At 42.7% G+C, this 16,738-nt stretch overlaps 1 protein-coding gene across 2 annotated transcripts in view; it reads left to right on the top strand.

Moving 5' to 3' along the window:
* Window positions 1–16,738, top strand: part of pgm1 (phosphoglucomutase 1) — a 132,425-nt gene that overhangs the window by 47,181 nt on the left and 68,506 nt on the right. For both annotated transcript variants that reach the window (XM_078407523.1, XM_078407521.1), the window contains exons 4-6: window positions 260–385; window positions 10,510–10,700; window positions 15,973–16,127. In XM_078407523.1, coding sequence (XP_078263649.1) covers window positions 260–385; window positions 10,510–10,700; window positions 15,973–16,127 — 472 coding nt within the window. The remainder of the gene's footprint in view (window positions 1–259; window positions 386–10,509; window positions 10,701–15,972; window positions 16,128–16,738) is intronic.

Here is a 16,738-nt window from a genome sequence, read left to right as displayed (position 1 = left end):
TCATTCCAAAGATGAAGCTCTTTTACTCCTCATAATGATATGAAGCAACAAATCAACTTGAACTTCTCCCCAGATATTCCATCTGTTCTTTGATTTATTGATTTATCACCTTTAATATTTTCATTTGAAGTAGAACACAGATTCCTTTATTTTCCCTATTAACACCAACCTTTTGTAACAACTAGTCTTTTCTATCATGTTATTATCTCAAATAATAATAAATACCAGAGCAGCACCTATAAATGTGATTATCTTCTAGTGGAAATTGTGGATTCGGTGGAGGCTTATGGGAACATGCTACGAAACATCTTCGATTTTAACGCTTTGAAGGAGTTACTTTCTGGTTCAGAGCACTTGAAGATAAGATTAGATGCCATGCATGGAGGTATGAACTACTGCGAAAGAACTAGTTATTATTATATTAATGTTAGAACATGTTTTATATTCTTGCTGAAGATTCTTGGTATAAAATTTAATTAGCAAAAATGAATCTTGTTCATAAAAAATATGCTTGGCAAATAGGGTTCACTTAAATTACTCTATTTTATTGTGATTTGCATAATTGAATTCTATGGAGATAAATCAATGTCTGATGAAATAACCGTTTGCAAAGCTAGTACCTCTTTAACTTTAAGATTTTGAACTACTGTTATCAATTCATAGGGAAGTGAGGAAACATTTCTATACCTAGAGGATGGTTAAAGTGTGGAATTGGCAACTGAAAGGATGATAATAGCAGACATCCTCAGCACATTAAAAAAAGTCCGTATGTGTAGTTGAAGAGCCCTGTGGTGCAGAGTGATGTAGCAATAGCTGGAAGGTGGGAATAGATTTATTTCTTAATAATTATGATAATGAAGAAATTCAAGGAACAGAAGACTTGACGAATAACTTATAATTTTGTTGTCAATTAGCCCAGTCTGAAGAAGGGTCTCGACTTGAAACGTCACCCATTCCTTCTCTCCTGAGATGCTGCCTGACTTGCTGAGTTACTCCAGCATTTTGTAAATAAATAGCCCATGAATGATCATTACTTTGTAGAATCTATTTTCTATCCAAACTTTCAAAAGAAGGAATTGAGGTATAGACACAATGAGCTGAAAGCCCTCCTCTATAAGGCCATTTTACATGTAACCGTTGTTTTACATGTCTGTGTCACATTCAGACTTGACTTGGCTATTTTCCTTTTAAGAGACAGGTAGATTTAACTTGGGGCTAAATGAAAATGGATATGGGGAAAAAGCAGGAACGGGGTACTGATTTTAGATAATCAGCCATGATCATATTGAATGGCAGTGCTGGCTCGAAGCGCCAAATGGCCTACTCCTGCACCTATTTTTCTATGTTTCTAAAGAATTGGGAGGGAAAAAATATTAATTTTAATCTTTTGTTTTTAAAAGCTGTAAGTATTGATTTCAAATCTGCTGGGAGTAGTGAGCCGCTATTTTTCTAGCATAGAAACTTAGAAACATAGAAAATAGGTGCAGGAGGAGGCCATTCGACCCTTCAAACTAGCACCGCCATTCATTGTGATCATGGCTGATCATCCACAATCAGTAAACTGTGCCTAACTTCTCCCCATATCCCCTGATTCCACTAGCCCCGAGAGCTCTATCTAACCCTCTCTTAAATTCATCCAGTGACTTGGCCTCCATTGCCCTCTGTGGCAGAGAATTCCACAAATTCACAACTCTCTGGGTGAAAAAGTTCCTTCTCACCTCAGTTTTAAATGGCCTCCCCTTTATTCTAAGACTGTGGCCCCTGCTGCTGGACTCCCCCAACATTGGAAACATTTTTCCTGCATCTAGCTTGTCCAGTCCTTTTCTAATTTTATATGTCTCTATAAGATCCCCTCTCATCCTTCTAAACTCCAGTGAATACAAGCCTGGTCTTTTCAATCTTTCCTCATATGATAGTCCCGCCATCCCAGGGATCAATCTCGTGAACCTATGCTGCACTGCCTCAATTACAAGGATTTCCTTCCTCAAATTAGGAGACCAAAACTGTACACAACACTCCAGATGTGGTCTTACCAGGGCCCTATACAACTGCAGAAGAACCTCTTTACTCCTACACTGGAATCCTCTCGTTATGAAGGCCAACATGCCATTAGCTTTCTTCACTGCCTGCTGTACCTGCACGCCAACTTTCAGTGTCTGGTGTACAAGAACACCCAGGTCTCGCTGCACTTCCCCCTTACCTAACCTGACACCATTGAGATAATAATCTGCCTCCTTGTTTTTGCCGCCAAAGTGGATAACTTCACATTTATCTACATTATACTGCATCTGCCAAGCATAGAGCAATAAATAACAGAAATAGGCCTCTCGGCCCACCGTCCGCTCAGACTATATCCATCATCCACTTATGGGTGCCTTGATACTATGCTATCCTTAAATCTATCCAAACCTTAGTGGACCCACCAATAATAAAGAATGCCAAATATAGTGCCTTCCATAATGTTTGGGACAAAGACCCATCGTTTATTTATTTGCCTCTGTCCTCCACAATTTGAGATTTGTAATAGAAAAAATCACATGTGGTTAAAGTGCCCATTGTCAGATTTTATTAAATGCCATTTTTATACATTTTGGTTTCACCATGTTGAAATTACAGCTGTGTTTACACATAGTCTCCCCATTTCAGAACACCATAATGTTTGGGACACATGGCTTCACAGGCGTTTATAATTGCTCAGGTGTGTTTAATTGCCTCCTTAATGCAGGTAAAAGAGAACTCTCAGCACCTAGTCTTTCCTCCAGTCCTTCCATCACTTTGAAACTTTTATTGCTGTTTATCAACTGACGACCAAAGTTGTGCCAATGAAAGTCAAAGAAGCCATTATAGACAATAGACAATAGACAATAGGTGCAGGAGTAGGCCATTCAGCCCTTCGAGCCAGCACCGCCATTCAATGCGATCGTGGCTGATCACTCTCAATCAGTACCCCGTTCCTGCCTTCTCCCCATACCCCCTCACTCCGCTCTCCTTAAGAGCTCTATCCAGCTCTCTCTTGAAAGCATCCAACGAACTGGCCTCCACTGCCTTCTGAGGCAGAGAATTCCACACCTTCACCACTCTCTGACTGAAAAAGTTCTTCCTCATCTCCGTTCTAAATGGCCTACCCCTTATTCTTAAACTGTGGCCCCTTGTTCTGGACTCCCCCAACATTGGGAACATGTTTCCTGCCTCTAATGTGTCCAATCCCCTAATTATCTTATATGTTTCAATAAGATCCCCCCTCATCCTTCTAAATTCCAGTGTATACAAGCCCAATCGCTCCAGCCTTTCAACATACGACAGTCCCGCCATTCCGGGAATTAACCTAGTGAACCTACGCTGCACGCCCTCCATAGCAAGAATATCCTTCCTCAAATTCGGAGACCAAAACTGCACACAGTACTCCAGGTGCGGTCTCACCAGGGCCCGGTACAACTGTAGAAGGACCTCTTTGCTCCTATACTCAACTCCTCTTGTTACGAAGGCCAACATTCCATTGGCTTTCTTCACTGCCTGCTGTACCTGCATGCTTCCTTTCATTGACTGATGCACTAGGACACCCAGATCTCGTTGAACTCCCCCTCCTCCTAACTTGACACCATTCAGATAATAATCTGCCATTCTATTCTTACTTCCAAAGTGAATAACCTCACACTTATCTACATTAAACTGCATCTGCCATGTATCCGCCCACTCACACAACCTGTCCAAGTCACCCTGCAGCCTTATTGCATCTTCCTCACAATTCACACTACCCCCCAGCTTAGTATCATCTGCAAATTTGCTAATGGTACTTTTAATCCCTTCGTCTAAGTCATTAATGTATATCGTAAATAGCTGGGGTCCCAGCACCGAACCTTGCGGTACCCCACTGGTCACTGCCTCCCATTCCGAAAGGGACCCATTTATCCCCACTCTTTGCTTTCTGTCTGTCAACCAATTTTTTATCCATGTCAGTACCCTACCCCCAATACCATGTGCCCTAATTTTGCCCACTAATCTCCTATGTGGGACCTTGTCGAAGGCTTTCTGAAAGTCGAGGTACACCACATCCACTGACTCTCCCTGTCAATTTTCCTAGTTACATCCTCAAAAAATTCCAGTAGATTTGTCAAGCATGATTTCCCCTTCGTAAATCCATGCTGACTCGGAATGATCCCGTTACTGCTATCCAAATGCTCAGCAATTTCGTCTTTTATAATTGACTCCAGCATCTTCCCCACCACTGATGTCAGACTAACTGGTCTATAATTACCCGTTTTCTCTCTCCCTCCTTTCTTAAAAAGTGGGATAACATTTGCTATCCTCCAATCCACAGGAACTGATCCTGAATCTATAGAACATTGAAAAATGATCTCCAATGCTTCCACTATTTCTAGAGCCACCTCCTTAAGTACCCTGGGATGCAGACCATCAGGCCCTGGGGATTTATCAGCCTTCAGTCCCATCAATCTACCCAAAACCATTTCCTGCCTAATGTGGATTTCCTTCAGTTCCTCCATCACCCTAGGTTCTCCGGCCCCTAGAACATTTGGGAGATTGTGTGTATCTTCCTCAGTGAAGACAGATCCAAAGTAACGGTTTAACTCGTCTGCCATTTCTTTGTTCCCCATAATAAATTCCCCTGTTTCTGTCTTCAAGGGACCCACATTTGCCTTGACTATTTTTTTTCTCTTCACGTACCTAAAATTTTTTTGCTATCCTCCTTTATATTATTGGCTAGTTTACCCTCGTACCTCATCTTTTCTCCCCGTATTGCCTTTTTAGTTAACTTTTGTTGCTCTTTAAAAGAGTCCCAATCCTCTGTCTTCCCACTCTTCTTTGCTATGTTATACTTCCTCTCCTTAATTTTTATGCTGTTCCTGACTTCCCTTGTCAGCCACAGGTGTCTCTTACTCCCCTTAGTCTTTCCGCCTCTTTGGAATAAATTGATCCTGCAACCTCTGCATTATTCCCAGGAATACCTGCCATTGCTGTTCTACCGTCTTCCCTGCTAGGGCCTCCTTCCAGTCAATTTTGGCCAGCTCCCGCCTCATGCCTCTGTAATCCCCTTTGCTATACTGTAATACCGACACTTCCGATTTTCCCTTCTGCCTTTCCATTTGCAGAGTAAAACTTATCATGTTGTGATCACTGCCTCCTAATGGCTCTTTTACCTCTAGTCCCCTTATCAGATCAGGATCATTACACAACACTAAATCCAGAATTGCCTTCTCCCTGGTAGGCTCCAGTACAAGCTGTTCTAAGAATCCATCTCGAAGGCACTCTACAAACTCTCTTTCCTGGGGTCCATTTCCAACCTGATTTTCCCTGTCTACCTGCATGTTGAAATCTCCCATAACCACCGTAGCATTACGTTTTTGACTCGCCAATTTTATCTCCTGATTCAACTTGCACCCTATGTCGAGGCTACTGTTTGGGGGCCTATAGATAACTCCCATTAGGTCTTTTTACCCTTACAATTTCTCATTTCTATCCATACTGATTCAACATCTCCTGATTCTATGTCACCCCTTGCAAGGGATTGAATATCATTCCTTACCATCAGAGCAACCCCACCCCCTCTGCCCTCCTGTCTGTCTTTTCTATACGTTGTGTACCCCTGAATATTCAGTTCCCAGCCCTGGTCCTCTTGTAGCCATGTCTCAGTGATCCCTACAACATCATAATTGCCCATGACTAACTGAGCCTCAAGCTCATCCACTTTATTTTTTATACTACGCGCATTTAAGTACAACACTTTAACTTCTGTATTTACCTCCCCTCTCACATCGGTCACAATTGGCCCTGCCCTTAATTTCTTTTCCCCTCTAGAACTTCTGTTCCCCTTCTTCCGAGAGTCTTTTGCAATATCTCCTGTATTCCCTTTTTTTACCTCATCTTCATATTCACAATTTGTCAACCCCTCCCCCCCACTACTTAGTTTAAAGCCACAGGTGTCGCACTAGCAAACCTGCCTGCCAGAATGTTTGTCCCCCTGCTGTTAAGATGTAACCCGTCCCTTTTGTACAAGTCACCCCTAGCCCAGAAGAGATCCCAGTGGTCCAGAAATCTAAATCCCTGCTCTCTGCACCAGCCCCTCAGCCATATATTCATACCCTTTATCTCTCTGTTCCTGGCCTCACCAGCACGAGGTACCGGTAGCAGTCCAGAGATAACCACCTTCGACGTCCTACTTCTGAGACAGGGAAACAAGAATAAACCTGTTTGAGACATCAGCTAAACCTTAGGCTTACCAAAAGCAACTGTTCGGAACATCATTAAGAAGAAAGAGAGCACTGGTGAGCTTACTAATCACAAAGGGACTGGCAGGCCAAGGATGACCTCCACAGCTGATGACAGAAAAATTCTCTATAATAAAGAAAAAATCCCCAAACACTTGTCCGACAGATCAGAAACACTCTTCAGGAGTCAGGTATGGATTTGTCAATGACCACTGTCCGCAGAAGACTTCATGAACAGAAATACAGAGGCTACACTGCAAGATGCAAACCACTGGTTAGCCACAAAAATAGGATGGCCAGGTTACAGTTTGCCAAATACTTAAAAGAGCAACCACAGTTCTGGAAAAAGGTCTTGTGGGCAAATGTAACAAAGATTAGCTTATATCAGAGTGATGGCAAGAGCAAAGTATGGAGGGGAGAAGGAACTGCCCAAGATCCAAAGCATACCACCTCATCTGTGAAACACGGTGGTGGGGGTGTTATGGCCTGGCCATGTGGCTGCTGAAGGTACTGGCTCACTTATCTTCAATGATGATACAACTGCTGATGGTAGTAGCATAATGAATTCTGAAGTGTATAGACACATCCTGTCTGCTCAAGTTCAAACAAATGCCTCAAAACTCATTGGCTGGCGGTTCATTCTACAGCAAGACAATGATTTCAAACGTTGATGCTAAAGCAACAAAGGACTTTTTCAAAGCTAAAAAATGGTAAATTCTTGAGTGGCCAAGTCAATCACCCGATTTGAACCCAACTGAGCATGCCTTTTATATGCTAAAGAAAAAACTGAAGGGGACTAGCCCCCAAAACAAGCATAAGCTAAAGATGGCTGCAATACCAGAGATGGCAGAGCATCACCAGAGAAGACACCCAGCAACTGGTGATGTCCATGAATCGCAGACTTCAAGCAGTCATTGCATGCAAAGGATATGCAACAAAATACTAAACGTGACTACTTTCATTTACGACATTGCTGTGTCCCAAACATTATGGTGCCCTGAAATGGGGGGACTATGTATAAACAACGGTGTAATTTCTACATGGTAAAACCAAAATGTATAAAAATGGCCTTTATTAAAATCTAGCAATGAGCACTTTAACCACATGTGATTTTTTTCTATTACAAATCTCAAATTGTGGAGTACAGAGGCAAATAAATAAATTATGGGTCTTAGTCCCCCAACCTAATGGAGCTGGTATGTTTATGAATGCTTCTAACTTTTTTAAGAAACCTGCAAAATACCGCCATTAACTCTAGATACTCTTCATCTGCAAAAACATCATGGAAGATTATTCAAAAAGATGAAGTAAAAAATATATTTAATAAATAATGCTTTGCATAAGATATCATGTTATTTGTGATATAATCCAAATTATTAGCAAAGATGCTTGTTGTTCTTATGTATGCCATTGATCCCTTCACATGTGGAATCTTCCTCAAGATGGAATTATTGACTAAGTTTGCCCTTCCCATTATTAATTCCCAATTTGGCTGTTTTATGTTGAAATATTGCCCTGGTTGGGTGTAATACCGATAACTCTCAAAAAACTCAACACTGTCCATGACAAAGTAGTCTGCTCATTTGGGCTTTGTGGTTGTGTGTACCAACAAAATGCTGTACACACAATGTTGGCTTTGCTATCAATGCAACTTCTGAAAATGAATATAAAAATGAACCTGGATGACAATTTTAGGTGACTGGACCTAGCATAATTTGGAGGGGGGGAGGGGAATATGGTAGACAGTAGAAGATCTGTAATTTTTTATTATCCCATGGAAGCATTCCTACTTTGCCAAAGCTCAAAGGAATAAAAATTGAAATTCTTAAAGGACTTAAAAAAAAATTGTTGCTGGTTGTCTCAGATTGCAGGTAGAGAACTCTGTGATTGGCAAAATTAGATATTGTTGTTCTTCAAATGGGGTAAGGCTCCAGGTTTCATTGGCGTGGAACATAACACTTGTTTTGTTCGGCAATAATGAATAACCAGAAATTCTGAGCCTATATGGTGTCTTGTATACTTTCAATGCAGCTTTGTTAAAATCTTTGCCACCTTCCCCCACCTCCCTCTCCCACACAAGTCTGATTGCTATCCTTACCTGTACAGCAATATTCATTGCAGTCCTGTTGTGATTCTGGACCTTTATCACCCAGTTCTAACTTCCAAATCTCCTTTACCAATTGCCTACTTCTCTACCTCTCCTTGACTGACACAAGTCATGGTGGCGCAGCTGGTAAAGGTGGTGCCTCGCGGGTCAGAGACCCAGGTTCAATCCAGACTTTCGATGCTTTCTGTGTTTGCACATTCTCCCTGTGACTGCGGGGTTTCCTCCATGTGCTCCGATTTCCTCAAGCATTCCAAAGACGTGTGAGTTAGTAGGTTAATTGGCTTCTATAATAAAATGTTCCAAATGTGTAGGGAGTAGATGAGAAAGTGGGACGACATAGAACTAGTGTTAATGGATGATCAATGGTCAGCATGGACCTGGTAAGCTTAAGGGCCTGTTTCCATGCTAAATTTCCAAACACACTCTACAATGTTGTACTCTCCTTACAGCTTTTTGTTTTGTTGCTGAATGAATTGGCCATAAAATATCAATGAAATCCTGACTTGAGCTTTGACAGAATCTCTGCATTTATCGTCTTTCTGGTTTCTTTAGCTGTTTTTAGAGTCACTTGCTCTCCATAATTATCAGAGGTTGTATGCATGATATTTGAATTAGCTAACTTGGAGTACTCCAACTAAGGTTGGCATTTTGTAAATAATCTGCAAACATTCTCTGCTCAAGATTCACAGAGAACATTTCATGTTTGTAATACCATATCCCCAATTTGATCTGGATTTGAGAGAAAGTAAAGTCAGGAATGGGTAGAGCATACAGCGAAACTATTGCCCCTTTAGCCATCGTGTCCACACTGATCATCAGGCCCTGTCTATACTAATCCCACTAACCAGCAGCTGGCCTTGGTATCAACTATGCCTTGGTATTTCAAGTGCTCGTCCAGGTGCTGCTAAAATGTTGTGAGAGTACCTGCCTCCACCAACTTATCAAGCAGTCTGTCCTGGACTGCAACTACCATCTGGGTAAAAATATTCTTCCTCTGAACACACTTGAACTTCTTACTCTTCGCTTTAGACCTATGCCTGTTCATATTGGACACCTCTGCCATTGAGAGAAGCTTTTTACTATCTACCCTATCAATGCTTCATAATTTTGTACACTTCTATTAGGTTCACCCTGCAGCCTCCCCTGCGCCAAAGGTAACAAATCCAGCCTGTCCAATATCTTCCCATAACTGAAACATTCCATCCCAGGCAACATCCTGGTGGATATTCTCTGTAGTCTATCCAGTACAAATACATCCTTCAAACTACAAATGAATTTTTACTGAAACTTTTTCAAAGGTTTTTAAAAAAAGTTCTTAAAAATCTGGAATCTCAAGTTTATTTATATAGCCGCAATGAAGACATACAGTTATCCTCCCTCCCCATTTGGGAGTTGCAGTGAACCAGTTGTCAGAGATATAACATAGGAAAGGTTTATCATGCTGAAAAATATATTTTATGGAACAAATGGTTGGCAACAATGCAACTCTTTTGGAAGACATGGTTTGATATTTGGGAAAAGAAAATAAATCTGACAGATCATGTTAGCAGTGCCTCACGTTCAAAAGAAAATATTCAATAAGAAACTGTTGGTGGTAAATTGTAAATTTTTGGGTTTAAATTTAATTTAGTCTTGACATCTTTCTTTATGCCTGTGGAAAGAGAAAAACAATTGAAGCTTTGTCGATAACATGTAATCAGAACTGGGAAAAGATGGAGGTAAAATAGTTTTTAAGATGGAGAGCGAACAAGGGGACGGTCTGTTTCAGATCATCACAGGTCTTCCTTATTTCTTTCCTTTCCTCGTAACCATCAAACTTATTTTATCTCTAACCTTTTTCATTTCTGATGATGAGTCAAAGTTATTGTGTCTTAGATGTACGGTACAAACACAACCCCTGTGGCCCACCACATCCCTGTCCACATTTTTACTATCTACACTTTTACTATCTACACTAATCATTGAACATGCAGTTAATTCTGTTTCCCTTTCCACAGAGGCTGCCTGATTTGCTGAGTAGTTCCAGCATCTTTTATTTTATTTCAGATTTTGAAATATTGGCATTATGATTTTGGTGGTATTTTGCATGATGTCCAATTTATTAAGTTTAGGATTTAAAGTATTCCACTGTCATCAGGATATTTTTGTATGTTACATTCATTTTATTCTTTTAATTAGTGATGGGTCCTTACGTTAAGAAGATTTTGTGTGAAGAACTGGGGTCACCAGCAAATTCAGCAGTGAACTGCACACCTCTTGAAGACTTTGGTGGTCACCATCCTGATCCAAACTTAACATATGCTGCTGACCTAGTGGAGACCATGGAAACAGGAGACTATGATTTTGGAGCTGCATTTGATGGCGATGGTGTAAGAAAAGACATTTGTCTTTCTGTCAGTATTTCAGCTCAGAGACATTCCCTGTAACCTATACGTACACGTATTCATGAAACAAGGCCAACCCCCCAATTGACCGAAGAACCATTTGCAGTAACGGTAACTGAGAGAAACTACATTCAAGTAGACCGTTTTCCTGCATGAATATCTTGTGATATTATGCATGAGATATATCGCTGGAGCATATTACATTTCTACAGAGCACAGATATGGCTTAAAGAACCCCTTTCATTTTCAAAAGTAGTGACAAGTTTTACCCCACATCATTCTCCTCATCTTCAATCATGGCCTCATGGACCCTTGATCCCTCCCCTTTACCCAGCCACTTTGGTGTAAGCAGAGTTCTCAGATTGTGCAGTGTGCAAATTGCTCATCCAGCTCACCTTTGAGTCTGGAGAATGAAACAATGGTAATATAGTCTGGGGTGCCAGCAGTAAATTTGCACATGTGTTGATTCAATTCCCTGTGCTCTCACCTAGTGCACAGGTAGAGGACATTCAATTTAGCTCATAACCTGTTAGTCAAAATGCCAATTTTCTAGGAATGTCTAATTATGTTGGTGATTGAAAATGATAGCAATAAGTGAGGGAGCAAGTGAGGGACAGCAGAATACTACATTGATTGGGTCCATCTGTTCTAACCAGAATTAATTGTGATTCTTCTACCAGTGATGTTTGGTTCAGCCGAATTGCACGCACACAAATGATCAGTCGCTTGAATGAACGTAATGAGTCATGTGAGGGATTTCTCACTGAATGATTGTGGATTTCGTTGGTTTGAAATGGAAGTCTTTATCGGTCAATCTGATCAAAGTGTTGCTGTGTGCGTTACTCTTAGTTGCATTGGTTATCATGTTCACTATTTACAATTGATACTAAGCACCAGTCCAAATATTTAATATCTTGACCGATGTTTAGACTTGCACAGTGGAACTGATCTATGGGAAAATTTGATTTTTCATGCAGAGCTCATAATCATTTCAGCAAGAGGACCAATCATTAGGATGGACCAAGCCATTTAAACTTTGTTATCAGGAAGTTGGGATTTGATCTGTTAGATTCAGTGCAGGCGATGTAGGATATGATGAAATATGATTTTAAAATCCCAATTTAAACATTGACTGCCTTGTCTCTCAGCAGATAATAGATGGGAGGCACCATTTTTAACTTTTTCTTACATAGGAAGTGATACAGGAACCTGCTAAATCATCATGCCCAATTACCCATTCTACATTACGATCCTTAACATCAACACAGTTCATCTATAATCCACAGTTCTTCAGTCTGTGCCTCATGTCCGTCGGTCTCAAAGTCTGTATGCGGCTATTGTATTTTTGTTAGCTAGATTGTGCAGCATGGGGCACAGTATTGAAGTTTCCATATTGTAAAGATGTAATTGCACAGGAAAGGGTGCAAAGGAGATTCACAAGATTGTTGCCTGGATTTGAGGGTTACTACTTTAAGGAGAAAGCTGGAGTGAGGAGGCTGAGGGGTGACTTATCAGAGGTTTTCCAAAATAATGAGGGGGTTACATAGGATAGATAATAACAATCTTTTTCCCATGGCTGGGTGCCAAAGACAAAAGGGTGAGAGGTTTATGGTTTAAAGGGGATCTTGGGAGAATATTATCACACACAGGTTTTTCTCAGAAATGGAATGTGCTGCCTGAGGATGTGGTGGCGGCAGATACTTCTAGAAGCCATTCGAGAAGCATCCAGACATAGAAAGCTACAGATCAAATGCAGGTAAATGGCACTAGTGTAGATGGGTACAATAGGCATCACTGACATGTTGGGTCCAAAACCCTGTGCATGTGGTGAATTCTGTGCTGCTGCAAGTAAGAATTTCATTGTTCTATCTGGGACATATGACAATAAAACACTCTTGACTCTCTTTACTCTTGAGTCTTACTCTGAGTCTATCTTGTTAGCATATGTTGTGATGTGTTCCAGCTGACGAAGGCAATAGAATCAGTGGAGTTTTGGGTATTTGATTTGGGTATTTGCATGACTGTCATTGCATCTGCCCTTGGCTGGAGTCCAAAATAGTGTGGCGATCTTGGAAAGTAACATATGCTGTTAGTCCACTACATGCATCCTTTAAGACAGTGTTGCTGACTGAAAATGTCTGGTATTGTAGATGAAGAAGTCACGAGTGCCTCCAGGAAATTTGACAATGACTCTCAAGAAATTATTTTCTTCATTGACATCAACCTTTATGTTGAGGAAGTGAAGCTCTTTCTGATGATGATTAAATCTGGATTATTAAAGGGAGCCCTTACAACTTCTAAGCATAGACAAAAGACTCTTGCATCTCTGGGAAGCCAGCAATGTGCATCCTAGAGGCCACTTTATGCTGACACCTCTTTTTGGCCCAGTGCTGAAAAGGCAACTTTGTTCTCGCTGAAATGAAAACGGATGAAATAATTTCCTCTGGGATTAGAGAATGTTTGGGGGAACTCTCTTTAGTTGAACAGTAAATTGAGAGAGATGGCTTGAATCTCTGCTTCCTAGAAGCTGTTTGCATATAGTCCTGCCTTCACCTCCAGGGTGCAAAGCCCTCTGTGAGTGGCCTGTTACACTTACCACAAAGCCTGTAATAATGAAGAGCTGCCGGTCGCATCAGCACCAAAGTGTTCAATGAATGAAAATCTCAGCATTTAAATACTTGGAAAATAATTCTTACTATCAATCGTAGCACACTCTTTGTAAGGCAGATGAGCAGAGTCCAGGTATCTCTGAAACTAATTTGTTAGGTCTTCCACTGTTAGGAAGGTGGTAAAATAATGTACTCTCATTCTTTTGAAACTGTTTCGTGATGATGGTTGTGCGGTTCTTTGAGCTCCAGTTTATGTCATTGCAGGTGGAAATGTGCAATACTCTCTCTTCTCCCCCCCCTCTTCCCCCCCCCTCTTCCCCCCCCTTCTTCCCCCCCCCTTCTTCCCCCCCCTCCCCCCCCCTCTTCCCCCCCCCTCTTCCCCCCCCTCTTCCCCCCCCTCTTCCCCCCCCTCTTCCCCCCCCTCTTCCCCCCCTCTTCCCCCCCCTCTTCCCCCCCTCTCTTCCCCCTCTCTTCCCCCTCTCTTCCTCCTTCTCTTCTCTCCTCTCCCCCCTCTTCCTCTTCCCCTCCCCATCTTCCTCTTCCCCATCTTCCTCTTCCCCTCCTTCCTCTTCCCCTCCCCTCTCTTCCCCTCCCCTCTCTTCCCCTCCCCCCCTCTCTTCCCCTCCCCCCCTCTCTTCCCCTCCCCCCTCTCTTCCCCCTCCCCCTCTCTTCCCCTCCCCCTCTCTTCCCCTCCCCCTCTCTTCCCCTCCCCCCTCTCTTCCCCTCCCCCTCTCTTCCCCTCCCCCTCTCTTCCCTCCCCTCTCTTCCCCTCCCCCTCTCTTCCCCTCCCCCTCTCTTCCCCTCCCCCTCTCTTCCCCTCCCCCTCTCTTCCCCTCCCCCTCTCTTCCCCTCCCCCTCTCTTCCCCTCCCCCTCTCTTCCCCTCCCCCTCTCTTCCCCTCCCCCTCTCTTCCCCTCCCCCTCTCTTCCCCTCCCCCTCTCTTCCCCTCCCCCTCTCTTCCCCTCCCCCTCTCTTCCCCTCCCCCTCTCTTCCCCTCCCCCTCTCTTCCCCTCCCCCTCTCTTCCCCTCCCCCCTCTCTTCCCCTCCCCCCTCTCTTCCCCTCCCCCCTCTCTTCCCCTCCCCCTCTCTTCCCCTCCCCCTCTCTTCCCCTCCCCCTCTCTTCCCCTCCCCCTCTCTTCCCCTCCCCCTCTCTTCCCCTCCCCCTCTCTTCCCCTCCCCCTCTCTTCCCCTCCCCCTCTCTTCCCCTCCCCCTCTCTTCCCCTCCCCCTCTCTTCCCCTCCCCCTCTCTTCCCCTCCCCCTCTCTTCCCCTTCCCCTCCCCCCTCTCTTCCCCTCCCCCCTCTCTTCCCCTCCCCCCTCTCTTCCCCTCCCCCCTCTCTTCCCCTCCCCCCTCTCTTCCCCCCCCCTCTCTTCCCCTCCCCCCTCTCTTCCCCTCCCCCCTCTCTTCCCCTCCCCCCTCTCTTCCCCTCCCCTCTCTTCCCCTCCCCCTCTCTTCCCCTCCCTCCTCTCTTCCCCTCCCTCCTCTCTTCCCCTCCCCCTCTCTTCCCCTCCCCTCTCTTCCCTTCCCCCTCTCTTCCCTCCCCCACCCCCTCTCTTCCCTCCCTCTCCCCTCTCTTCCCTCCCCCTCCCCCATCTCTTCCCTCCCCCATCTCTTCCCTTCCCTCTCTCCCCCCCCCCACTCCACCCCCCATCAACCTGTCTTATCCACCCTCCCCCCTCTCTCCATCAATAGATTTAAACTTTAAAATGTGAATAACTTAAAAAATATAACACCGATTTCAATGCAACTACTTCCTTTGGCACCAAAGGGAAAACGATGAGTAAGGTGTGCCTAAAATTGTTGCGCTATCGTGTACCCTTTTGGCTGTAGTTCAGAAACAAACAAACAAACAAGGGTTTTAGTATATAGATATAGCTCAGTTGACAGTGATTGCTTTATTCGTTATATAAAAAAACGATTCAGCGGTGTCCCTTTAAATCACACAGGTTATACTACTTTCAGCATGATATGTCCATTGTTCAACTATATACTAACATAGGTAATTCATCTTTAATCCAATTTCTGCTTTTAATCAAATAAATACACTGTGCACTCATAATTATGTAAAACCAATGCACAAAATGATACTAAGTAATGGGTGGCATGGTGGCACAGCCAATTATACAGTTGCCAGATAGTGTCAGCAATCTGTACTTTGATCCTCACCTTGGGTGCTGTGTGTATGTGATTTGTTCATTTTCCCTGTGAATACTTGGGATTCCTCCAGGTCCTTCAGTTTCTCCAACATCCCAAAAATATGCTGGTTGATAGGTTAATTGGTCTGTAAATAGCCCTTGGTGTGTAGATGAGATTGGAACAGTTTAGGAGGATGTGGGGAGAATAAAACGGGATTAACATGGGATTCATAAAAAATGAGTGATTGATGGTCAGTGTGGACTCTGGGCTAAAGGGCTTATTTCCATGCTATTTTTTCTGTAACTCTCTTAAGTGCCTGGACCAACATTTTTTTGATGGGTGGCATTTCACAATAAAATATGCGCAAACACTGCGGGGAGAAGAATTCTCCAAATTATGTGCAGTATGCAATTAATTTCTCAAAGATGAGCACAAATGAATTGTACTTCGATTTCTAAGCAGTCTTTTAAATTATATGATCACATAAATGAAAATATACTTGTATTTCTTTAGGATCGGAATATGATCCTTGGAAAACATGGATTCTTCGTAAACCCATCTGACTCTGTGGCTGTGATTGCTGCAAACATCTTCATTATTCCATACTTCCAACAAACTGGTGTTCGAGGATTTGCTCGCAGCATGCCCACTAGTGCAGCACTGGATCGGTGAGCATGATTTACTTGCTGTACGGAAATTAACAGTGAAAGCATCCTGATTTCCTTTTAGTTTTCTTAAAAGGGAATCCATGCCTTTTGGCCCCCTTTCAGGAAGAAGTACATTGAGCATACTGATTCTTTCTTCATCGCTTTCTAATATTTTTGTTAATGAAAACATATTTGAGAAAACTAAGATCAATTCCATGGAATATTTAGAATGATCAGTAAATATGATGCTCTAAATGATTGTTTGCTCTCAAGTGTTGCACAATATTATTAACCTAACTGAAGTTTATAATGTGTCTAAATATTATGTATTAGTGAAATTTACAGCAAAGCCCATCTATGTAATAACATGGATAGCTGTAATTTAAGTCCCACTCCCTTTTGCATTCCACAACCATTTGATTTTCAATTCTGCTTTCTCTTTAATTTATTGAACCTTTTGTCTGCTATCTGAAAAATTTGTATAGATTTCTCCATTTGTGTATTTGGGTCTGGCATACAACTGACAAACTTATAATTCCAAATAATATCCTTATGACTGTGACCATGATGCATTATTTTGATGTCCGTCAAACCCTCCACTTCCTCCAGAAAGATCCTGCTGGACTTCTCTT

The sequence above is a fragment of the Rhinoraja longicauda genome, chromosome 11 (assembly GCF_053455715.1).
Source record: "Rhinoraja longicauda isolate Sanriku21f chromosome 11, sRhiLon1.1, whole genome shotgun sequence".
NCBI lineage: Eukaryota > Metazoa > Chordata > Chondrichthyes > Rajiformes > Arhynchobatidae > Rhinoraja > Rhinoraja longicauda.
The sequence above is the reverse complement of the archived record's forward strand: the minus strand, read 5'-3'. Positions and strand labels throughout refer to the sequence as shown.